The sequence below is a fragment of the Phytophthora infestans genome, genomic scaffold, assembly GCF_000142945.1.
Source record: "Phytophthora infestans T30-4 supercont1.6 genomic scaffold, whole genome shotgun sequence".
In the NCBI taxonomy this organism is placed as follows: Eukaryota; Oomycota; class Peronosporomycetes; order Peronosporales; family Peronosporaceae; genus Phytophthora; species Phytophthora infestans.
The window spans coordinates 1,712,315-1,737,139 of NW_003303753.1; the positions used below are offsets into that span (position 1 = coordinate 1,712,315).

The window sequence follows — 24,825 nt, forward strand, 5'->3', positions numbered from 1 at the left end:
TTACTGCTGAGCATCAGTGTGATCAGCGGCGAAAACAGGTCCGAAAAATGGTTGTGCAGCAAATCCAAGTGGCACGACTTGAGGTGGATCAAGGTCACGGACAAGGACAAGGGCAAGCGAGAGGTCACAAGCGCATCAAGCAGTAGCGCTAGCGTTTCAAATGTGCTACCGACAAGAAGCAGCGAACAAACAGCGCGAAATGTCAAGGTGAAGGGTACTGGTGCAAAGTGTGCACTGCTAACACTGGCCTACCATTGAGACCTGACCTTACAAGGAAGATCCGAGAGAAGCATACCCAGGGCTCCCATACCACCAGTGAATTCTGTGTGTCGTGTAGAAACCGTGACGGTGGATGGAGAAGCAACGGCGTCGTTACCAGCCTACTCACAGACGGCACCGGCTCCAAGTGATGAAGATGGAAAACGTCGCGTTGTAAGCACATATGCAAGCCCCCAAAGTACGCATGCGAGTGTACCGATGACTCCGCAGCGACGTCAGCTGCTTTTTGAGTACCTGTTCGTCATATACAATTTAAAGGACAATGCTTTTGACCAAGACTGCCAGCGCCGCCGGCTGTACAACGTGCTGTACAACGGGCTGTACAACGTGATGTACAATCAACAGTATAACTTGAACACCAAGTGCTGTGCGGGTGCTGTGCAGAGCCATAGAAAGATTGTGCTGGCATAGAGGCAAACCTCTTCCTAGGAGAGCATGATGTATTATTTGGGACAAGGGCTGATAAATAATTCGCAAGGCCTCCATTTGAGCCATGGTGCAATCAAGCTGAACCACAAGGGGGATTCGGCTGTGCTGGAGGATGAATATCGGGTCGTGACGCTGGGTTCGGCATGGATCAAGAGCCAATGATGCGCTATGACTATGGACCTTGTGTGCTAAGCCTATAAAAGATGGGACTTCGGGGCTATGTGGATGGACGGTTTGCCTTTCCTTCTCGTGGACAAACAAAGAAGACGATCACCGCCACGTCAAATTAGCCAAGAGTCGTCGCCATCACGAGAAAGAGACCGCTCACTGTCACCTCGCAATCATGGACGGTCTTCGCCACGCTCGCAGCAGTGGTGTAATGGGAGACCCAGCTGTTATCGGCCACAGCCACCGCAGCAACCGTGGTGCGATGTTCGATGGCGTTGCTATGAGTCCCGTAAGAGCGTGGACCGTCACCACGACGCAGAGACGGCTCGCCACGTCAATTTTCAGACCGACGTGACAACGGAGCTTCTGACTCTCGTTAGCGAATGCTGTGAGCCAAAACCAAGGTATTTGCAATATACGCAATCTAAGTTTGTGAAGTGATAAATTGATTCAGGATCCCAGTTGATTGTCTGCGGTGACCTTCATTATTCACTACCATAACAGAAGACGACAGTCGACTTGACTTTGCAAATGACACGACAGAACACACTGCTGTTTGTGGGTCTGTGTTATTGCGTGTTGATAAGTAGGCAGCCAGCAAGCTCAAGGACCGTCTCCAGGACGACGTGCTGTACACGTCGAGCGCGAAGCTGATCATCATTACTATGTGCTACCTGCAGACGAAGGTCAACTTCAAATTGACGTACTCAGCTGCCCAACAAACAATTCGGCTATCGAAGCCGAGTACATCACTCAAGTTTATGATGCGCGATAGAGGTTACCGCCTTCCCACAAAGCGAGTAACCGGAGTGATGGTGATGCAGCGTTGAAAGAAGACATGGACAACAAGAAAGCGATGGAACGGCTTCATTAACGCTTCGGTCACATGAGCATGTAGTCAGTGAAAGGTTAGATGAACATAATCGATAAGATGAATGCAGATGGCCATCCTTCCCATGAGTGCGTTGCTCGTGCTGTGAGCAAGGTCAGGAGAATTTCTTACACAAGAATTCCGATGAGGGAGTCCGGGAACTCTAAGGAGAGATTGATTTTCTGTTAGTGAGCAGAGTGGGGGTGGGACAACTATGTTTCAACTTATTATTGATGACGCTACAAGGTTTTGGTGGCTGTTCCTGCTCAAGAAGAAGAAAGAAACGACGTACCACGTCAAAGTCCTGTTAAACTGGATGCGGTCACGTTTATCTGACCAGAAAGTGCAACGACCACGCTCTGACCAAGAGGAGAATATGCAAGCAAGGAGCTGAGTGACTACTGTGCCGATCATGGGATTGAGGAGCAGTTTAAGAACGCGTACTCGCCACAGGAAAGAAGCAAAATCGCAGAGCGAGCAAATGGTATTGCTCTACTACGTGAAGCACCTGTTAGAGAATGATTTTTTTGTGGCGATCATATGCTACCGATACTGTGAACGTGACACGCATCAAGACCTGCACGGATAATTTCCAGTGCGGAAAGGTCACTTGAGACTGCACCACTTGCTGATTACTCTGTCGAGGCCGTACTATGTAGTATCAATCACGAATTCAGCTGTGAGCGAAGACAGCGTGGGGAGTGTTAGTGTTGAACCATCAGCTAAATTGCAAGAGCCTGTTGCAGAATGAAGTAGAGTTTCAATACGAGGAAGCGCGTAAAGAGCAGAACAAAGAAGAAGCCTACCGCGGTGGAGAAGGAGCCAAATGACTTCAAAATTTGATTTCCGCCAACGGAGCTCTGCCTGAAGCAACCCTTTCCGTGCCTAAAGCCGTCCACGTTTCAAGTCTGAGCCAAGGATCTGCCACCATACTTGGCGATGGTGGAGCAATGTTCTGTATAAAGGCCTCGATAATCGTTTAGCGTGTATTCAGACGGCGCCAGCGATCCTCTTGCCAACGATTAAAAGCTTCTCAATCCCGGCAAAGCTGTTTATAGGCTAAACCTCGCACAATCCAGCGCAGCGTTTGCTGACAGCACCAGACTCGATATGTGTCGTCCAATTGCGATTCCGCAAACTGCAGTGGATCCGCCATAACAATGAGTGGGGGCTGCATTATAGCGTCCTCCCATGTTGAGCGATTCAAGCTACGTGTTATAAAGGGGGTTCACATCCGCCAGACCACATGCTCTGCTTGAAATCCACGTCCCTATTCTTGTTGAAGCCTAAAAAAACCGATATCGTTTGGGACATTCTCAGCTGCTGCTGATACTTCAACTTGGTCTGCTTGCACTGGACACATCCAATATTCCTTAAACGTGTCCAGATCTTGTGATCTGGTAATTGCGACGCCGTATTCGTAAACCAGTACTGTCACACTATCTCTTTAAATTTTGAAAAGACATTCGTTCGATGATGTTTCTTGCTTGGCAGTGTCTCCAATGCGTCTTTGAGCTTAAACTAGACCATCGTTTCCCACTACGATGCAGCAGGAAGCCAAGCTCAGCATGCGCCATCGGTCGTTACAGCTCGACATTTAACTTGAGGGCTGAGCTGGCTCCAATCTTTTTAATTTTTCTCCGCAAAAGAGCTACCATTAACAGCTACATCATCGCGCGTCTCGCCAGAAGTGCCACACTGGTTAATAGACGATTCGACATTCGAATGTACGATGAGCTGGTAGATTTGCTTCTTGGCAGCCGTGGAAGATGAAGGCTGCGCCATTTTTGAGGCAAATGGTTCCTGGCTGGGACAGAAGCTGGAAGCTGCACCACTTTTGAGGCGAGTTGCTCATGGGTGGGTACAGGAGGCGTAGAAAGTAAAGGCGATCGGGTCTTCGTTGCGAAGCGATACGAACGAGACGCATTAATAGACTTTAGGCGCGTCTTTTGATCAACCGATTCAAGCAAATCAACTACTCTGAGACTTGCGCGCATTTATCCTGTTCGAGATCATTCGTGCAGATATCTTTTATGCCGTACAACGAGGTTGGGAGGTGTTGCAATTTGATGTGAAGAGGCTACTTTGTTTGGAAACTTGGACGTACTTATTTCATGGAGCAGCCCCGCTGGCTTCCAGGTGGATGGACCTGAATTCATTTGCAGATTGTTGAAGAGCTTTTATGGACTAAATTAAGCGCCGAAAGTTTGAAATCGCACGCTGCATGCGAAGCTTGTTGCGAAGGGCTTTACAAGGACGGACTCTGTCTATGGCCTATATGACCTGAGGTCAAGCGGCTTTTGACTGTCTACGTGGACAATTGGTTACTAATGGGTCCGCGTGACCTGTGCGCCAAGATCACTGGATCACTGCAAGAGACATTCGAACGGACGTCCATGGACACAGTCACGTACCTCATAGGCGTCGAGAGCCTGGTTGACCGGCCACGCCGGCAGATCGTGTACTACCATAGGCAGTACGAATGGGATTTGTTGAAGCTCTTTCATATAGCGTATATTGTCAGCTACAACGTCCTCGAAAGCAGACGTGCTTGCTACGAAGGGATACCTTTTCTACGGAAAACTGGTGGGAGCTCTCCAGTACCTCGTTAGTCGGTCGAGACCAGATATAGCTTATGCTACCCGACATCTGACCAAGTACCTTGCGAGCTACGATTACACGCATTGTACACAAGCAAAGAGGCTGCTGCACTACCTGAAAGAAACATGCGACTATGGACTAGTGATGGCTGTAAGGAAATGACCTGTCGTGCGTCTGTGGCAACTCAGACGCTGGCTACTCGAATGGCCCGTGGATAGGCGGAGTATCAGTGATTACATCACTATGTTGGATGACAATGTCATCAACTACGCACCTCGCGTAGAACAATACACTTAGCACTTGCGAAGCTGAATGCGTTACAATGACTTACTATGGCTCGCTGACCAATGGCAGGACTCGAGCTGGAAGCCCCAGTACTCTACTGCCTGGAGACAACCAAGGAGCTATTGCTCTGACTGCGAAACCGGACAAGTAGTCAAAGTTAAAACGTAATGACAACGAGTGTCATGTGGTGAGACGGGGCGTGAAACTAAAGCGCCAAATGAAGCAGCACATTAGCACTGACGCGATGGTGGTCGATATCATGACGAAAGAGCTTGCTGTGGTGAGGTTTTACGTGCTCTAAATGCGATGAAGATGCTGCCTATTGTGCGCAATGAAGGTGCTAAATCAACTACTGCAACTATTCCTACGACTACTGCTTTGACTACTGCTGTTGATGTGAATACTTTGCTCCAACAAAAGTGATGGAGATGGTGGCGATCAAGTGGGAGTAAAATATTACTGCTTAGACTACTGATACCTGTGTACTTCGGACTATGCTACAACTAAAGCTTGGCGACAACTAACTTTTGCGAGGACGATCTCGCTGACTTACTGTCCCCACCGAGATTAATGGAAGTGCGAGCTGTTGTAATTTGCCAGAATGACGTGGTCTGTCAGTGCTCAGTGCCTTCGACTACGGTACCACCGTAGCCGCGCTGTACCAGCGACCTGAACATTTGACCCTCACGCAGTCGCTCAAGACGACGATTCGCTGGACGGAGAGACGGAAATGGAGTGCTGGAGGTGGCAACAATGCAGAAGAAGCACGGAGCAAGAGGCGGAAGATTAATAACTAGAAGAGGAAAATGAAGAGGATGATGTTTCTGAAGAGAGCACGAAGCTGGTGTTATCGCGCTTTTCATTCGGTTTTGTATTTCTTTCTTCTACCAGTCACACATCCAGGAGGAGCACGGACACGCAACAGCTCTTCCACGCAAGAGCGTATCCAGACTAAGGCCCAGCGCTATGACTTGCATTTACAAGACAGCTTATTTTAAGTAGCAAATGGCGGAGGAGGCCCTAAGAGAAGAAGCGGCTCGCGAGGCAGCTCGTAAGGCGGAAGCAGGATACCGCCTTTGCAGAACGAGTACGGGCTTGCTTAACATTAACGTGGTGCGCAACATTCATCACAGCTTCTTCGTCTTGATTTTCTTGTTCAAAAGAAAAAAGCCCTTAGTTGCAGACGTCGATGAAGACGGGCTGGTGGTGCCGTTCGAGGAGGAGCATAATACCATGGCGGCATTAATGTAACCCCTAAGAATTAGATGGGCATGGCACGGCAGGTCCTTGTTGTGAGGGAGATGAAAAGTGTCGCTCGCCGGAACGCGACGCTCAAGAATCAGATCCAGTTCAGCTATTTTTTGGTCGAGGAGACCCCGCTTGTCCCTGACGAAATGGCCTTACACCAGCGCAAGGCCACGAGTAGCCGCGATCTCAGTGTGTGAAAAGGTCGATATTTGTGCTCACATGCGTGCGAGAGGCGCCAAGTGATATATCCCCTTCTGGCATTATGAGGATACGTTGGACGATGCTACTCGAGATTATGAAGATCAAGCGTCGCTATTAGCTGCAGCATGTGTCGTGGTAAGAGGTAATTTGACAAATACATCTGGCCAATACCTGGCGTGCTGACAAGACGATACCCGCTCAAACTCTTGACACCCCGCGAGTTTGCCATGTCAATACGGCAGATTCCTTGTCACTCCGACTTTTGACCGAGTAGCGCACACAGGACTATTCCAGGTATCCAAGCTGTCGATACCTGTGAAAAGATGTTTGGCCGAAATATATCTCATAAATGATTACTATCTGCCAAATGTCGAAAACTGTTAATAGAAGTGAGCCTGAGGATGCCTCCATTTGAGTAAACCTATTCACTTACTAGGTATTTTGGAAACCTGAACTCTAACGCCGTCTAATAACTAGAGAATTGGGGGTGTGACTTGCACCTATTAAATTTTATATACCTATAAATTACTGTAGCTTTGAAATGTGCTCGGTGGATAGGGGACTTTAGGTTCTAGCTCTATTGCTGTCAAAACACCAGCAAAATATTGTGGATTCCGAGTATATTTGGAATTCTCGATCGATTCGTGGGCATCGCGCCCAAATCAACAGCGCGCTCTGATTGGTCAATTAGGATTGCCGTTTAACGCGGAACGAACCGGACTGCTGCACTGCTGCACTGCTGGATGCTTCTTTTGCAGCACCTTTCCTTGCAGCCCTGGATCTCCAAGGACGCACCCGTACACTTGGTACTATTGTCAATCTTGTGTTTTGATGCTGGTAGATACGTCAACGATTTGCTAAACAACATTTGCTACTCTTTAGCACGATGGAGGAAGCAGCTACTCGGCAACATGCTAGTCCCAACACAGTTTTCCACTGCTTGTACGGCTATTACTATCTTGGCTATTCCAGGAAGGAACTGGCACACATCTACAACAAAACACAGCAGACAATAGGAAACTGGATTCGTGTGTATGAAGTTACGGGGACCTACCAACGCGCTACGTCAAAGTCAGACCGGAAATTTACGGTAGAACAGCGCTCATGGCTTCGAGTATTTTTTGAGCAGAGACCTTTAGCATATCTGGACGAGGCACAAACTGCATTTCGCTTGAACTTTCAGCTCACCATTTCCAAAACATCCGTATGGAGAGTTATTCACGCTTTTGGGCTAACTTGGAAAGTGTTGGAACGCCGAGCCATTCAAATCAAAGAGCGAGACATCTTTCGGTTTGTGGAGGAGCTGAGTCACATCAACTGGACCTACTACAATGTTGTTTTTCTGGATGAAGTTTCATTCGATAACAGGGGAATGATGCGAAAGAGAGGCTACGCACTTCGAGGTCAAAAGGTGGCTATTCGGGGTGAGTTCCAGCGAAACCCAGAGTCTCCATGCTTGCGTTTATTGGTGTCAATGGCATTATTGACTACTATGACACTGTTGGAACATTTGACCGATTAGAGTTTGTTCGATGTTGTCAAGATTTTGCGTACTCTAGTGTTCGACCTTACCCCAGAACTAAAAAATTCTGTTTGGATTTTAGATGGTGCATCCATCCATCGACACCCTGAAATTGTGCATTATCTAAGAAGTATCGGAATTGTACCTACCTGCCTATTGCCCGTTCTTTAATCCCATCGAATTTCTCTTTGGTTACGTCAAGAAAGCCTTTCAGCGCTACTACGTGGAGTCCACGAATCGTGACTTAATGCCATTTATTGTTGACACATTTCGACGCTTTGTGAACTTTAATATGGCTCGGGTGTTTGAACATTGCGGCTGGATGGTCGATGGAACTTTCAATCCTGTGGGGCCGCTGTCAACAGAGTCACGCGCAGTACCAGATTTTAGGGAGGACGTTTCCGAGGAAGAAGAAGAATTGGACGAGGATGCATTAGGCTTTCGTACGCTTAGCTAAAAAGAAAAAAAAAGAAGTGAATGATAGCACGCTCGCTTAAACTATCTGAATTATTGGTGCTCAAAGTCCTCAAGATGTTCCATGTTCTGCAGCGGGTCGACCAACTCTCCAGGGTCTGGTAGAGGCATGTGATGGAGGAGCGACTCAATTTGGACCTTACGAGCCTGCAACATCGTCTCAAAACTCTCCAACCGGCAACCATACATCTCCCAGTCGCGACGTAACTCTGTTGACCCAGCGATAGATGCGTTCACGACGTCGAGAGCAATTTGTGTCGACCGGTGAAGATCATTGACGTGTTCTTGGACACGATAATCAGTAGTCCGCAAGAGTCGCAAAATATGTGGAGGTGGTGGAGCACGTATTTTATCGTCCCATGTGGAACGATCCTGACTGCGAACCACCTCAGTAGCCCACATACGCCACACCACAGCTTCACCTGTGTATGTGGCGCTCCAAAAGTCTTGTAGGCGCCCCACAACCTCGCGAAGTGTGACTTCAGCAGCTGCGCCGGCCCTGTCAGTCTCGGCTGGGAGAATGCACTCCTTTTGGAAAGCTTGGCGATCTTGTTTTCTTCCGAGACTGACGCCATTTTCATAGATGAGAAGCGTGGCAGTCTTGTCATGCATTGATTGAAGCCAAGTGCTCCAGTCCTGGTTGGATTTTGAGCTGTCGACGATGTGATTTTTTCACCTTGAACACCATGAACTTGGACCAAGAGTCAATCGCAGCTTGCTCGACAGTCCAAATCCCACCGGACTTCACTGCCCTCCCTTTAACATGAGGGCTGAATTCCGCCCATATTTTCTCCAGAATGTCCTGGAACGAAGTTCCACCTGCTACAAAGGGGTCAAGAGAGTCACCAGAGCTGTCTCGCTCGCCTACCGTCTCCTTCACAATGGGCTGCATGACCAACCGGTAAACGTGAGATGATGCTGGTTGGTATACCTCAGTTGACGCTGGACTACGGCGTCGTTCCGGGTACGGGGACGTTCGCACTCGCCCTTGAGGTGTCTGCGTTGGCGAGGTCGACTTTATCTTGAACAATGATGTAAAGCGAGAAAACCACTCTCATCTGTCAATTTTTATGTTGTTTGGTAGTGGAGCGATTTTTTGCGGCTAGAGGCATGTCAATCGGCCCTGAAAATTTTGAGTACCCACAATACTAGGTTTTTCTATTTAAGCGAATGAAAACCAGCGGCATTTAATTTCGTCGAATTATGTCGTTTGCGGAAAATTGCTTGGTGTTATTACAATTGGTAAGCCCATGAAATATGATACGTACTACTACTCGTACAGTAGCACTACCAGGAAAACACCTTAGCGTTTATTCTGCTCTGTGTGCATGATGCACGATTAGTTTATTTATTGAGCGCCTGTAATGCTGCTTTTCTAATCAGCCTAAATAAACTGATCTGCTTAGCTCGAAAATAAAATTAAAAACCTTTGGCACATTCCATAAATTTCTTCTAATCCACAAATTTTCATAATCGACAAACATGGGGACGTTTTTGGTAGCGGAAGAGCAGTTGCCGGCGGAGTGGGAAGTGACGATGTCGCGCTCCAAGAACATGCCGTATTACTACAACACGCAGACCAAGAAGGTTTACTGGGTGGACGACGAGCTGCCGCGTGGCTGGTCGCACCAGTTTGATCGTGACGGCCATCGTTTCTACTTCCACGTCAAAGACAAGAACGCCACCATCTCGTACGACAGACCCGTGCTGCGTCAGGCGTCAAGTCCCTCACCACCACCTCCCGCAATAAAAAGTGATATTGCGTCTCCGGAGCCAATTCCCGTCCCGGCCCCGTCCTACGATGACACCGAATCTCCCAGTGCGCCATCACCTGGTGGCCTTGGACGTTCAGACTCAGGCGAGCCGCCGCGGCTCGTAAGAAAGAAATCTAACTCGTTAATGGACTTATTGAGTCCTGGTCCTCCGGCGTTAGGCGCAGAGCAGACACGAGGTAGGGCGGTAGAGTTATTCTACCCGTTTTTTGTTGAGTCAATGCGCTAATCTGTGCGTTTTTGCTCGCAGAGGAGTCTCCCCGCGCACCGATGGCTCAAGCACCGAGGACGATGAAGATTTCCAACTTGGTATCGAGTCCTGAGAGACCGCAGCAGAGTGAAGGGAGGGGGAATTATAATGGCAACAAGAGGTCGCTTGACGCCATGTCTAGAGGCCACGACGACGACAAGGACAAAGACCCGGACGCTGCTGCGGCCTTCTACAATCAACTGCAACGACGTGCGCAGAGTGACAGGGCGGACAGTTTGCTGTTCCACATGCGCGCGCTGAACAACTGGGTGAAGTCAGTCCTGATCAACGAATACTCGCGACGAGAGGGAGACTGCGTGCTGGACTTGGCGTGTGGTAAAGGTGGAGACTTGATGAAGTGGACCAAGAGGAATCTGGCCCAATATGTTGGTGTGGACATCGCCCAAAAGTCGCTGGAAGACGCGGTGGAGAGATACACTTCGTTCTCGCGCAATGGGCGGGATCGGGACAGGAAGAAGACCGAAGTGCAGTTTATTCAGGGCGATTTGGGTGTTGTAGATTTGCTGCGAGACGAGATGCACTGTTGGAGTGAGCACGAAGGCTGGCATGATGCGGTGCCGCTTCCGACTACTGCAATGGGCAACTTTAACGTCGTGTCGGTGCAGTTTTCGTTTCACTATATGTTTGGTGACGCCCAACGCGCAAATCGGTTCTTCTCCACGGTGCACGAGCTACTCGCAGATGGAGGCGTCTTAATCGCGACGACGGTAGACCCGAACAAGCTGTTGATGAAGTATTTCCAGGGATTGCGACCACCCGAACAGGAGAAGGAGGACCAGGAGGCTAACAAGCCAGACGTGAGCATTCTGGACGAGAAGAAGCGGGAGGTGTGCTGTATCCACTTTGACGCAGCCACACGAACGCAGTTGTCGGGTCCCGATGCCGCTGCGGAAGGATCTTTCGGCCTGCGGTATAACTTCACTCTGCGCGATCGCGTGGAGGATGACGCTGACGGCGGCGGTGGCCAGGCCGTCGACCTCCCTGAGTACTTGGTGCCGGACGATTTGTTGGCCAAGCTCCTGCGCGAGCACGGCTTTGAGCTGCTGCTCAAGCAGAACTTCCACCGCTTCATCCAGCAGCGCAAGGACCAGGATCGCAACCGCACGCTGCTGGAGAAGATGCACGTGACCAATATCCGTGGATCCATTTCGGACGCCGAGTGGGAAATTGCGGGGCTCTACCAGGTTCTCGCTTTCAAAAAGTCTTACTGACCTTTCACTTAGGATTGCTGAGCCTACCACAAACATTTTAATACCAAGCTGTCGTCGGTATGAACCATGAAGATATGGGAGGGTCTTTCCTACAAGCCGTCGGACATTTTTTTTCAGCTAAGCTACGGCACGGACTCATCTCTTAACATAGCGGAGCCCACAATTAGCACAGCGCTCTATTTCACTCTTTTGTGCGTCTCAATAGCATAATGCAAACACCCATTGTGTGGTCGGTCACCTAGTGTTGCATTGTTACATCCTTGAAAGTAAAGGTCTGCGTCCGCTGCAAATGTGGCATGCAAGTCACCGCTCAGCTTCCCATCCAGCGATACGATGGCAAGCGGTTTCCCTCCTCGTCCACTTGGCAATCGCGGTTCAGACACACCCAGATGAGGGCAAGCGTCGACTGCTTGACGCCATCTTGCGAGCGAATGAATACGGCACCGTTGTGGCCGCAGTTGGGGCACGCCACATCGTAGTCGCGCTGCAGGGTCGGGTCGTCGATCACGTCTCCGGGGAGCACGTCCAACTGCACACTAGAAATACAGCAGCAAATACACGACGTAGAGGACCAATCAGTGGCAGAAATATTAAGGTGGATAACGCACGGTCTCCACATGATGAGACTAAAGGCAGTTGACGCACCGCGTGTCCTTGACCAACTCGTTGACATAAATACAGTTCTCCTCCACGTCCTCACACTGTCCACAATTGCGACATCGGAATACTAGCCGACGAATCTCGCGGTCTTGGCTCGGGTATAACATGTTGTTGCTGTCGGGACAAAGTGCACATTGGTCAGTGAACGATTCCTGGGCAAAGCCTTTTTATCGACGATCCTACTCCCAAGCCCAGCTCGGTGCTTGAGGTGAGAGCTGACCGACGCCACGGATGTATACTGCGTAATACAAGAGGAAAAGGCAGCGGATGAAGCTACAGGGGGGACTCACCACTCGCGGCAAAAGCGCATCCCAGCAGTAGCCATATTGCTCAGTTATTAGCGTTTTCAGAAGTGAGCTCCAATCGAACAGCACATAGCACGCTAAGTGCGATTTGGTAAGCGTCATTTATTGGGAAATGATGCTACTGTTTTACTTCTTAAAATACTTCAGTTTTTAATAATGTAGCCATGTTTAGAAGTTATTGTTGAGCTACCACTGGCAGTTACTCCGTCTCACGAGATTGCTGAGTCCACAATTGGAGATAGCCTTTCAAACCACGATAGGTTAGTATCAGATTAAACTAAAAAGCAACAGGGCAAACTAGGATACGTACGGCCTCCATGCTCGAGTAATTGGGCGTGACTTCCAGTCTCCACGATATGACCTTTTTCGAGCACGATGATATTGTTCGCGTGACGCACAGTTGACAGACGATGAGCAATGATGATGGTAGTGCGTCCTTTGCAAGCTGCATTGAGAGCCAGGTGGATGCTCTTTTCGGTCACCGTGTCGAGCGATGAAGTTGCCTCATCCAGCACGACGACTGACGGATTCTTCAGTACGAGGCGTGCAATGGCGATGCGTTGCTTCTCACCGCCACTCAGCTTGAGGCCACGCTCACCAATCTGCGAGTCGAACTTGTTTGGCAGCGACATGATGAACTCATAGATGTTTGCTACCTTCACGGCTGCAACGAGCTCTTCCTCTGAGCAGTGGCGATGTCCATACGTGAGCTAGACGCAACATTCAACAAAATATTACTAGATATTCGAAAACCACGACCGCAGGCCATGACAACGTACATTGTAGCGGATGGAGTCATTGAACATGACTGTGTCCTGTGGCACGATGCCAATGCTGCGGCGGAGAGATTTCTGTCGCACCGACGCAATGTCCTGGCCGTTGATGGAAATTCTACCCGACAGCACGTCGTAAAAGCGGAAAAGCAGTCGACTGGTAGTCGTCTTGCCGGAACCAGTCGAGCCTACGATTGCCACAGTCTGACCTGTCGGCACGGTGAAGCTCACGTCCTTGAGGCCGTTAGCTACTGGCTGGCTCGGATATCTGAAACACACATTGTGGAACGACACGGTGCTGGCGGTCGGGGAAGCCTCCAGTGCCGGTGCGTTTGGTTTATCTTGCACCTCAGGTTGGATACGCAGCAGCTCAACAAGGTTTTCTATATCCACAAACGACTGGACGATGGTGTTGTAGATGTTGCCCAGCGAGTCCAGCGGCTTGAAGATGTTCGTGATGTACACGGTAACAGCGACAAAGTCACCGACAGTCATGACACCGTAGTAAATGTTGCGGGCCGAGATCAGAAGACACGTGCCCAGGCAGGTCTGTTGAATGAGCTGTTGAGCCACCACAATAACGTTCATGAGGCCTCTCGTGGACAATTGGGACGTCTGGTAGAGGAAGATGCTCGACATGTATCTGTCCAGCTCGTAGTCTTCAGTGCAAAAGTACTTGACCGTCTCGAAGTTCACAAGCGAGTCTACGGCCTTCTCACTAGCTTGGTTATCGTGTTCGTTGGTTTGCTTCTTGAAGCGCAGGCGGATCCGGGTGCCCATGGCAGTGATGATAACGTAGAGCACCACTCCAATGATCGTCACGACGGACAAAATCTTCTCCTTGAACGAGAAAATGAAGACGATGGATACGACCACAAGCTCAATAAAAGTGGGAAGCAGTCGGAAGAAAATGACGTTGACAATGTTGTCCGTGCTCGTAGAGCCTCGGTCCAGACAGCGCAGTACTTTGCCAGTCTTTTTAGTGAGGTGGTAGTTCATTGAAAGACTGTGCAAATGTCCGAACAACTACCGGCAAAAACAGAGTCAGTAGGTTCTTGGCTGTCGCTTCTATTAAATAGAATGCGGTAATCAATACCTTAGCGGCAACATCCTGGTACGCGTGCTGCTTCACCACCATATAGAGATACGTCTGCAATTGTTTCGCAGCGGCGAATCCAAACAGCGTGACTGCCCCAATCGATAGTATCACAATCGTTTTCGGACAAAGGGGGGGGCACTAAGTAAAGTACGTACGGCAATACATTGCGATTGCGAATGTCGGGACACGAGTGAATTGACTCTCCGAGATTGCGTTCGTTGCCTCCTTCAGGAACAACGGCGCCAGAATGCGCGACCCTCGTGACAGGAACATGAAGGAGAACGAGACAAGCACACGAAGACGCTGTTCCGCAAAAGTTAGCATCACTCAGCTACTAACATTGAAAAAATATCATTGCATCAGTCGTACCAACCCCCATGTCTTCGGCCAGAAATCTGCAGTCGTACCATTCAAAAGTTCGAGTTAGCAATGATACTCTTAAGTCAATCAAGCTGAGAAGACAAGTCCTACAGGGGATGAGCAGTACGCGCAGCTCCCAGATCGTGGCGCCTTGCATAGATTGCGGGTCCTCCAGTGAGGCCGCGGAGTGCTCCTTCAGCAGCGGAGATTTCTCGTTCGGGGCAGTTGTCATCTTGGCGAGTGGTGCAACAACGGTCGACCAGTCCAAAATTACCGTCATTCTTGTCTTTTGCGAGACCACACCAATCACAGTACGGCGGCCCCTGCTCATTTGTTGCAAGCATTGCTGTGGACACGGCACAAAAGCTGGTACTTTAAGTAGTACATGTAGTCAGCAAGCACTCTTGTTGCCTGCGTCGCTCCAGCGTCTAATTGTCGCAATAATGTTGTCAAAGCTTGCTCGTCGTCTCTACTGTAGTCATCTCTCCTTGATCGATTTCGCTGCATCCATAGGAATGCAATGCAGACCGTACTCATTACCCACCAAGCCCGGCTCCATGCCTTTTTCAGTTCCTGAAGGCCCTGTAGATATTGCCCGCTGATCAAGGTTTGGTTTTGACACGCTTCCTTCAGAATATTATAATTATCCTCCCGATAATTTCCCGAATAAAAATACATGTCATTAAAAACGTGACTGGGTAGTACGATGTCCTTACTTACGAATCGGCCGTTTGCCTTTAGCTGTGTAGAACATTGCGTGACGCGAGTGAATTAAGCTGTATTGCGGACTTGCAAGAAGTTAGTGTGTGAAGCAGCTTCACATAATGCTTCACTGAAGGGATGCATTAATAGCTCGTAGGGCCATCTTTTAGGTGAAGAAGATAGAGAACCGTTTGGTTCTAGTTAATACAATATATTACATGTAGTGGCACCACATGACCTCAATAAACATACGATGAATAATGTATTACATTGTATGTTTTTTGAGGCCACGTCACACTCGAATACATGTTTAACCTCTCGATTTATAAATTCAGTGGCTAGTTCGATTTATCTGCGAGTTTGTTTTATTTCATTTATAAAAATTATAAAACCGCCTAAGTTTTCGCGGGAACAGCGATCATGGGCCCTCTTCCTCCTCCCGTGCCGACCGACGAGGCCCCCAGAAAGAAACGCCGCACACTACGCGATGCTGAAGCAGAGCTTGAGGCCTGTCGCTCGGCCTTGCAAGTAGCCAAGCGCAAACTCGTGCTCACGGTCGGTTGGCTACGCCACACCAGAGAATTGTAATTGCCAAACTAATCGTCGTCATTGGCAAAAATGAGCGTGCAGGCCCGAGAGAACGCCAAGATGAAGGTGCTGCTAATGAGATACATTGAGAAGGACGACTCACTGCTGTGTTCCAGCCAGCTCAGCGTCGGTGAGGTGCGTCCATCCCAAGCTTGGATACTTTTTGAACACTATCTTAAATGTTAACTGTATTATTAATAATTGTGCAAACGCAGTCGAGTAGCCAGCCTACGACAAGTGTGGTGCAGACTTCGTCACCTCGGTTGAGTTCTCCTCCCGCCGCTGAGACGGACACGTCAGTGCTGTCTCAGTCTCCTAGGGAGTACACGACAGCGGAGGAAGAAAGTGAGGGAAGTCTGTGGAATGGCGACTTCCAACCAAGCGGTGACGGGTTCACCGAACCTATTAGCCAGCTAAGCCAGCTAAGCCAGATCAGTCAATGGAGCGAGCTCAGCTCCACGTCCAACCTGGACGCTATCATCAATTTTCTCGAGACGCAAGACACTTCGGAGACGGGCCGGTAGGATCTCATGAAGCGAAGAAGTTTTGATTCTGTCTCATCTTTGTGGTGGGTTATTGTGTGTGCATTGCAGTATGGGAGCGCTCCAGGCAGAGTATGCCAAGTTGAAGGAGCAGAAAACAGTCGTCCGTGTGGGTGTGGGAGTCTTGCTGATGTCGAAGAAACACCCAAACTGCGTGCTCATCGGCCAACGCAAAGGCTCACATGGTGAAGGCAAGTTTGCTCTTCCAGGTGGACATTTGGAAATGTACGAGAGCTGGGAGGACTGCGCGCTTCGAGAGGTCAAGGAGGAGACAGGTGCTGTACTTTGCATCCCGTACGTTACTTTGCGGTGGACGTTAACCAATTCGAGTTGGTATTGGGACAGATCTGGATCTGAAGGAGGTCACATTCGCTACAGTAACGAACGACCCGATGGAAGACGAGGGCAAGCACTACATCACGATCCTCATGCAGGCGGTCGTGGATGACGAGCAGACCGTCCAGAACATGGAGCATAACAAGTGCGAGGGCTGGAGCTGGGTGCCGTGGGCCGATCTGCGCTCTCGTGACGACATGTTTACGCCGCTGTTCCACGTGACTCACAGCGAGTTTACACCAATGTTCGTCAAGCCCTGAATGTTAGACAACAAAGCATTCCCACGCAGCGAAGTCAGTACCGGAATGTATCCAAAGCAAAGAGATGAAAAGGAGAGTTATCGATTGTCAAAGGTTTATAATTTACATGGCGTTTTTGTTACTGAGGGTACTGCTCTTTTCTTTTGGCCGCTTTCTACCTAATTCTCTCCTATTTACGCTTGCATTGGCCACACGAGTGTGGCGTGGAACAATATCCACACGATCACTGCGACGATAGCTGCACGGACGAGCATCAGCAGCAAGCTGGAGTGGTGGCTGTCGACGAATGTATCCACCATCAGCCACTTCAAACTGGAGCTCAGCGCTGAGCTCGCTGTCATGTCGGACTTGCTTAGCTCGGACTGGTCCACCTGTGCGTGGTTCTGCTCCACTTCATCCGAGGAGCGGACAGCCACGTCACCACCACACGGTCGCACGAATCGTAGCTGCAATGTCACGTGCTGAGGCTCGCCAGCAGCGCGAGCTGACTCGAACCTTTCCAACTGGATAATGGTGCTGAAGTCGACGTTGTCCTTGAGGAGATCGGACACGACAAGAGCCGCTCCAGCCACCTTGACCGAACGGAAGAACGAGTGGTCCCAGAGCGAGATCTCCACCACGTCGGCGAGGTTGTGGGCGGGAATCTTCATTGGGATATGGTTCCACTTTGGATTCGGGTCTCGACGCATGACGGGGCTCTTCCATACTGATCCAGTCTGCGGACACTGGAGAAGCACGAATGGGTTCACAGTCTTGCGCTTACGGATAGGAGTGAGCCCCCTGCACGAAATCTCAGCCAGCGAGATCGTCGGCATGTACTTTTTGCCGCCTGTACAGACCACAATATCAGATGCTAGTGGCTGCACAGCCACCTCGTTGGCTCCACTTTGGCTGCTGCTGCTGGAGCTGGATAATCTCAAACTTGCCGCCGTAACTGCAGTCATGGCGACGCTACTGCAGTCAGCTGAGCTGTTGGACTTGAGACGTCGACATCGCACCTTTATGGTACTGTTGTTGTTGTTGTGGTTGTTCTCGGACTCCCACGTCTCGCTGCAGTCCGAATCCTCGTAATATTCGCTCGGATCTTCCTCGTCCGACATTCTGGTTCCGAACGAAAGTCTCAGCGGCGACGACTTGCCAAAGTCCATTGGAGTCTTGCCACTTTTTGCATCGGGTAGAGCGACGTGAGCTATCCGCACGATCGTCCCACTGCTGGGTTTCCAGTCCAGCACCTCCATGAACAGCGGGTCTTTGAATACGATGCCGTGCTCGTAGATGAAAGTGGACTGGCACGATCCTGAGCGCGTGGGGCAGCCCTTAATATGCAAGTTTGAGCTAATCTTGGTCATCCGCGCGCCCACAAGGTACGCGAGCACAGCCGATTGGCCTTCGTGACGCGCGCCGTCCACTGACACGAGCGTCACGTCCTTGGCCAGAAACTGTAGAATCATGGCAGCGTCGTTCTTGCGGAACGCATGTGCGAAGCGTAAGTGGTTCACTAGTAGCTGTTCGACTTGTGACGAGTCGTTGTTGTTGTCGCTGGAGTCGCTGGACGAAACGTCGTCCATGTCGTTGGCGTACGCGGGCGAGGCTGGCCGCGCCGGCGAGTCATACAGACCTGCCGATTGGTTGCTGCAGCTGTTAAGAGCTTGCATGGCGGAGGAGGGGGAGGGCCGGTGGTTGTTGCTTACAAGAGGCGGCTCAAGGCCCATGGAGCAGGCCGAGAAGGTTCGACAATGACGAGCTGGCGGTACTGCGTTGGTTGTGCGGTCGTGAACGTCGTTCGCTGGTTGCCGTTTGTGGCGATTCCTGTCTGTCTGGTTTTAAAAGGCGTTGCGTTAGACTGTCGCTGTTGTCCTGGTAAGCCTGTCCGTCTGGGTGGTTCCACACCTGGCGGGCTGACAGATTGGAAATGAAGGAAAAAGCGGTGTGGGTTCACTCGACCTGACTCTGAGCAAGACTGACCTGAGCTAACGGGCTGAAAATCGGGAATGAAGGCGAGAAAAAACGGCTTCTGCACCAGGTGAGCTGATAATTGGCCAATCGTTGACGCCGTTCGTGATTACTACATTTGAGACTAGGGTGATTACCCCACGAGGTCAGACAACTCCACCACACCATCAACGCCATTCCCGTCAAAAATACAATTAGTAGATGGCCACAATGGAGGCGGCCGTCATATAAAGATCTGCATTGCTACATTTCAGTGCATTTCTGTTGAACTACGAAGAGCGCAGTGCGCCGCATGCCAGGTCACCTTCGACCGCCACGTGAATCAGATGGCTGTTGTGTGACTTTGGGTTATGTGGCGTCCCGCTCTCTGTTCGGTGGTAGGGCTCCAGTTCCTAGTCAGACAAAGTGTCATTGCAGTTGGTTGCTGTGTGACGAGTTTGCAGCACCTGAAAGTTTATGTGCATTTACATTTAGAGGATGATGGCTGTGGCTTTTCTCAATTAGTTAAGGCGGCTGTGTGACTTGCTCAGCAAGTCAAGTCTTGCTGAGATCGATTCTAAAGTGGCACTGGCAGTTTTAATTGTCTGTACAGTACAGTACTGCACCCCGTTTTCGCGGGGGTGAACCATATAGGATTCGCAAATAAATCATATTTTAGCTAGCAAATTACAGTTCATTTGGATTCAGGATCATCACATCCGGAAGTTTATCAAAGGTCCAAGGGCGCGAAAACGGCTGTAGCCGCAAATTGTATGAGTGTTTGTAAGGCAGTTTGTTGACTCCATTTCAGCAGAAACGGGCCGCTGTCTCAAATATTATCCATGATTTGGGCGGCGCAAACACCGTACAGTCGCTGTAGGTACAGAAGTCTCTCTCAAATGTGCGGTGGGGATCCGAGTAGGTATCCAGCAGGGTTATATAATAATGAAGGAACAACAGCGAGAATTTCACTCGAGAGACGATAAGTAATCAAATGATATTGTATTTTACAGGGTCACAGATTGAGAGGGACTTCTGTATAAATACAGGAGCTCTGCGATGACGGCATGGCGTACATTCTGTACTTTTAATTCGGAGCTAAAGTCTGAAACACGGGAGCAATCTCACCCGCCGTTTGGCCTGCGATCTACAAAAATGTGATAAAAGCACATACATGTACTGTACTACTGTATTCTACAAATTTACGTAAAAGCTTAGTTACATATTTACAAAACCGTTTGTGGGTAATCTTCAAGCGATTGCGCCCCTTTCGCGCGTGCTAATTCGCTGATAAAGGTTGATTATCTGACCAAAAATGAGCACGTGCCTTAGTACTTGGGCGTTATCATGTTGACAGCAAGAAGCGAACAAGTCATGGCGACGAAGGTGCAGCGACTGTCATCGTGTGTCCAGCGGAACAGTGGCTACATTATTTAAGAAATGCCAGGAGCTCAAACCGACAGTACGATGGGAGAAGGCTCCGGAATCTTGCCGACGGAGAGGAACGAGTTTCTGTGATGCTTTCCTCTCACTGTCAAGCTCGTCGACCTCGCTGACCCTACGCACAATATTAAAAAATGCATAGCCTCATCATCTTTATTCAGCTTTTAGACGCGCAATCAAAGACCCACCGACACAAATTATGGCTCGAACCATGCCTTCATCCTGATCGTGCTCAATGCATTTCCATCTCGACTCGAGGAGCGTTATCGACCTTGAGGTTGTTTTACTACGTCTTCTCCGAGCCTGGCGTAGGTGCTCCGAAGCTGTTTTTTTTAATATTTGCTGTCTTTATTGCCTAGTTTGACTGGCGCACGGTGCACGCAGGAGCTCTGAGATTTGAGAAACAGCGGATTTTGTCTTGATATTGAAGTTAAATAAATGCCGTCCTTGGAGCACATCGTATTTCTGGTGCTCTGGTAGTGTCGTCAGCTACAGGGACTCACTACAGTAGGTCCACTGTATAATAGTTGCCGCTAGTATTTCTAAGATTCCAAGAAAATAGTTACATGTACATGCGCTACATATCCTAAAATCCCTATCCACTTTTTTTATTAATATCAATTTATAATTTTATAAAAGTTAGTGATTGACCACGCTCCATTCCCGATGGCTAATATATTATCGTACTTAGCTGAGGTGGACGCTCGCATGAAATATATGAGCCTATCGCAGATTGAGTATATGTATTATCAAGTTTTGCGTCACGCAGAATTTGTAAGAAATCTTTTTGTTTTGAATTATGTTAGGCCTAGCAAATCTCCAGATTTAATTCACGGAAATTATACTTAATTGAAATTTACCGAAGTATTTGCACACCTGTCAGATTTAATCGTCAATTAGATTGCTGCGTGGGGGCCTTGATAACCTGACCCCGAGGCGCGAACCAATCGTAGTAGCTTTGGATGATGTACGACTAATGCAGCGCATTAAAACGGAATGTCTCCCCGAGGAGGACCCACCCTAAACACCGGGATTTGTTCAAAAACACCAAACCTGTAGTGCCAGCATCGTAGAAGCGACCCTAGCACCATGCAGTACTGACAAAACTAAATGCTGGTGTTTCTAACATTTCCTCCTCCCCGAGAGTGACTACGTCCACCAGGAGGAGCCGGTTGCTCATAATTCTAAAGTATAGATATTCCGGCTTTACTGTACAGAATTAGACGATCGGATCGGCACCCGGCTCCAAGAACACAACGTAAAATAAAGACAAATCAAACGTTAAATCGAGCTGCGATTTTAGTGACCAAGGCTCGTTCAAAGTCCCCCCCCCCCCTCGGCAACAGTACGATCGAAGCGGTTAAGAAGCAAACCTTCTCTTTCACGAGGCAAGGCTTGTGCAATGGGAGCGAAGAAGCGTCGAGTGTACGTTAAATCGGAAGACTTAGCGTACGAAGATGAGACAGCTTCTCCGTAGGATTTGAGCGAGGGTTCCGGTGACCGAGAATAGGTCGACGTATTGTACCCGCCATAATACTTCGGACCAAGATTTGACGGCAATTTACTCGTAGAAGATTATAACTTTCCATATACGATACTTAGATATATAGGTAAATCGCACCCGTAGATTCCGAATTTGAAGTCAGATTTGACGAATTCGTACTCCTTCTACCTCATTGTTCTCTTACAAAACGTCGTCTTCAAAGTGCCAAAGTTTGGGGAAAGGGTTCAATTAGGTTTAGCCGATGATTCATCTATTTGCGACCTGTTCATTGGCTCAGACAACAAGCCACATGTCAAACATATAGGTGGTTAGGCTAATGTATCATTTGTGTGGTACAAACGTGCACGTCGGAATGAAACTTTACAAGTGTATCCAAAATCGTCTTAACAAAATTATACAGGTCTGAGCTACGTCTCTTCCTCGTCATTGTCATCCAAACTTGAGATCTCCTCGACGTTGTCCTCCTCCAGGCCCGCGATCTCCTCTGTGTCGACTGCATCTAAGTACTTATCTTCAACTTTCTGCACGTGTCTGTACTTGTTAGCTTCTCTTCGGGAGGGCTAGCTTCGCATGTTCCAGCTTGGCCTCAAGCTCGGCAATATTGCGGGCTGGGGCGCTAGCAATACTGTTCTTTAGTTGCCCCCATATCAGCTCAATGGGTTGAAGCTCCGGGTGATATGGGGGCGTGTAAATAATGGTGTGGCCGTACATGATTCCTATCACAGCTGCCATATACAGCGGCAAGGGCTTGTGCGCGCGCACCAGCTCGATAAGTTGGGCCTTCACGGCCGTTGGATCGTATAAAATACCTGTATACAACGCTGGTAAGTATAATGCTGAAGAATTAAATATGTAGTCGTACCTTGATCCTGAAGCCATCGTTGAATATCGGCTTTCTTAGATCTTGTTGTTGGCGCAGGTAAAATGTTGCGCTTGTGGTAGGAAGCGCCATCCAAATAGATCTGGCAGCGACCGTACTTTTGACTCAGTGTCTCGCACAGCTTTTGAAACCAACGCTCGAACATCTCTGCGTTGAAATTACCGTGATAGTCACTTTCATTGCTTTTGCGGCTAGCAACCCAACTTGTAAAGGAATCTTCATCAAAATTTCCTCTCAAACTATTTCCTTGGCGAAAAATTACGCCTGCAGCAACAATACAAATTCTAAAACATATTTAAATTAACTTACAACTTTAGATCAAGCGCATGCATATTTTATAAAACAATAAATCCATACCTTGCACCTTGTCCGCTGGCTGAGAATCTCTTCGCATCGGGAGGTAGCCACGTCGTTCCTCGGACATGGTTCACGTTGACGTATGATTCATTCTAAGTAGACTTCCGGGAGAATGGGATTGTTGCTTTTGTTCCTATTCAGTAGTTTGCGCTGCAGATAGGTTGCTCGGTACGCCACATTAGCGGCTGATTCGGCGAGATAGTGGCGCTTCTCGCCTTTGATGTACTTGTAGCCAAGTCGCCTAAGCAACCGGCACATTGAACGATATCCAATACGAATAGACGTCCGAGTCTCTACCTCTTCTGCTACCAGCTTCGCAGTGATAGGTTGGCGCTGGTGGTTGCATTCGTTCACGTACGCTCTGACGGCGAGCTCAACATCCCCGTCGTTGAAGCTTCTTGGCCGCCCACGTGATTCCTTGGCATATTAAATTAAAGAGGTCAGTGATATATAACTGAAATAGTGCTGGAGGAGCTCACCTCGGCCGATGAAGCGCCCTCCTGCTTCATGTGTGAGGCCCACACGGCTGAAACGGTGCTTGATGCAACGCCCAAACACTGGGCAACAAGACTGCGCGTTCGTTTGCCGCGCGAATAACCCTCATTTTTCTCTGCGAGGAAGAACTTGTAGGCATGGATAACCATACCAATCTGCTCGTCGCTAAGTTTCCGTCCCTGAGCCATCCTGGAAGTGAAAGGTGACGACTGAGTTGATTTGTTAATGAACGAGTGGACGATAAGGATTCGTTTGTGGGGCTGGGTAGCTTTGTCTGCCACGAACTGACCGAGTTACAGCCAAAACTCTAGTGGTGTTACAATTCTTGGTCCGAAGTATTATGGCGGGTACAATAACTGTTCCTATTGGACTAGATATTTGAATCATGGAGCATGTTGCTCAAGTCATTCAGGACCTACAGTCAGGGCTCGTTCCAGGTAAGCGCTCAGGTCCAGTGATTCACATTTTTCCGCAATAGCAGTGCTTTTATTATAGAAATTTGTAAAGAAAACCTCAATCAGCCGCATAAAGCGAAACAACACCGGCACGTCACATTATGCGGATAGAGAGGAATCAACACCCGCGCGAGAGCTGTTCCTAAACGATTCCTTCCTAAATTACCTCGTTTCGAACGAATGCACGCATAGCGGAAAGCCTCGGACACGAAACGACTGCGTCAGCATGTCCGATCCATCGACTGTCCTGTTATGTGTTATCATAAAGCTCTCAGGAGTATTTAATTGTAATGTATTGTGCAATGGCAGCTCAACATTTTGCTTCGACGAGACGGTGGCTCCTACTTCCTTAGAATGTCAGTGCATAACAGCCACCACACCACTACTTGCGAAAGGAATCGTACAAGCGTCTTCCACGGAGCCGTCTGCACCTACACAAACAGAGTTAAATACGGCTGACATGCTTCGAAAGGAAGCAAAAACCTTCGCTACATTTGGAACAACACAACCTGCGATCCAGACATGGTAGACGCTCACAGCTTTCTAGCCTTATTAAAGCACCAGGAAGAACTAGCGGCGACCCTCCCAGATCGAGTGGCTGAAACTCTGGATATGTGTTTGTGAGACGGACAAATTCATTGCATCGCGCATCGATGGTGACCGTCAAGGAACCAACGTAAGGGAATTGCTACAATCTGGGATCTTCCTTTTGAGCACTCTGTTAATTTGAAGTATTTTTTCTGCAGATCGTGGCTAGATGTACCACTAATCAAACTTTGCACATGCGTTCGTTGCTCCGGTT

General features: G+C 49.0%; 6 protein-coding genes across 6 annotated transcripts; 3 read left to right on the forward strand and 3 right to left on the reverse strand.

Moving 5' to 3' along the window:
- Window positions 1-6,968: 6,968 nt before the first annotated feature.
- PITG_04643 (uncharacterized protein) lies at window positions 6,969-8,061 on the forward strand (the record flags this gene model as incomplete). The annotated part of the gene is made up of 4 exons (XM_002905341.1): window positions 6,969-7,389; window positions 7,512-7,640; window positions 7,687-7,745; window positions 7,807-8,061. 4 exons carry the CDS (start codon window positions 6,969-6,971, stop codon window positions 8,059-8,061), a joined length of 864 nt encoding a protein of 287 aa, XP_002905387.1.
- Window positions 8,062-9,560: 1,499 nt separating this feature from the next.
- PITG_04644 (mRNA cap guanine-N7 methyltransferase, putative) lies at window positions 9,561-11,332 on the forward strand (the record flags this gene model as incomplete). Its single annotated transcript, XM_002905342.1, has 2 exons — window positions 9,561-10,029; window positions 10,101-11,332. 2 exons carry the CDS (start codon window positions 9,561-9,563, stop codon window positions 11,330-11,332), a joined length of 1,701 nt encoding a protein of 566 aa, XP_002905388.1.
- Window positions 11,333-11,417: 85 nt separating this feature from the next.
- PITG_04645 (uncharacterized protein) lies at window positions 11,418-12,339 on the reverse strand (the record flags this gene model as incomplete). Its single annotated transcript, XM_002905343.1, has 3 exons — window positions 11,418-11,868; window positions 11,978-12,106; window positions 12,283-12,339. The coding sequence occupies 2 exons, from the start codon at window positions 12,097-12,099 to the stop codon at window positions 11,643-11,645; spliced, it is 348 nt and encodes a 115-aa protein (XP_002905389.1).
- A 157-nt stretch (window positions 12,340-12,496) lies between these two features.
- On the reverse strand, window positions 12,497-14,761 carry PITG_04646 (ATP-binding Cassette (ABC) Superfamily; the record flags this gene model as incomplete). Its single annotated transcript, XM_002905344.1, has 7 exons — window positions 12,497-12,540; window positions 12,608-13,007; window positions 13,077-14,096; window positions 14,167-14,258; window positions 14,325-14,472; window positions 14,539-14,564; window positions 14,641-14,761. 7 exons carry the CDS (start codon window positions 14,759-14,761, stop codon window positions 12,497-12,499), a joined length of 1,851 nt encoding a protein of 616 aa, XP_002905390.1.
- Window positions 14,762-15,630: 869 nt separating this feature from the next.
- On the forward strand, window positions 15,631-16,957 carry PITG_04647 (uncharacterized protein; the record flags this gene model as incomplete). Its single annotated transcript, XM_002905345.1, has 5 exons — window positions 15,631-15,786; window positions 15,862-15,954; window positions 16,035-16,339; window positions 16,413-16,636; window positions 16,707-16,957. The coding sequence occupies 5 exons, from the start codon at window positions 15,652-15,654 to the stop codon at window positions 16,955-16,957; spliced, it is 1,008 nt and encodes a 335-aa protein (XP_002905391.1).
- A 352-nt stretch (window positions 16,958-17,309) lies between these two features.
- On the reverse strand, window positions 17,310-18,933 carry PITG_04648 (uncharacterized protein; the record flags this gene model as incomplete). Its single annotated transcript, XM_002905346.1, has 3 exons — window positions 17,310-17,328; window positions 17,453-18,774; window positions 18,923-18,933. The coding sequence occupies 2 exons, from the start codon at window positions 18,610-18,612 to the stop codon at window positions 17,310-17,312; spliced, it is 1,179 nt and encodes a 392-aa protein (XP_002905392.1).
- Window positions 18,934-24,825: the final 5,892 nt, after the last annotated feature.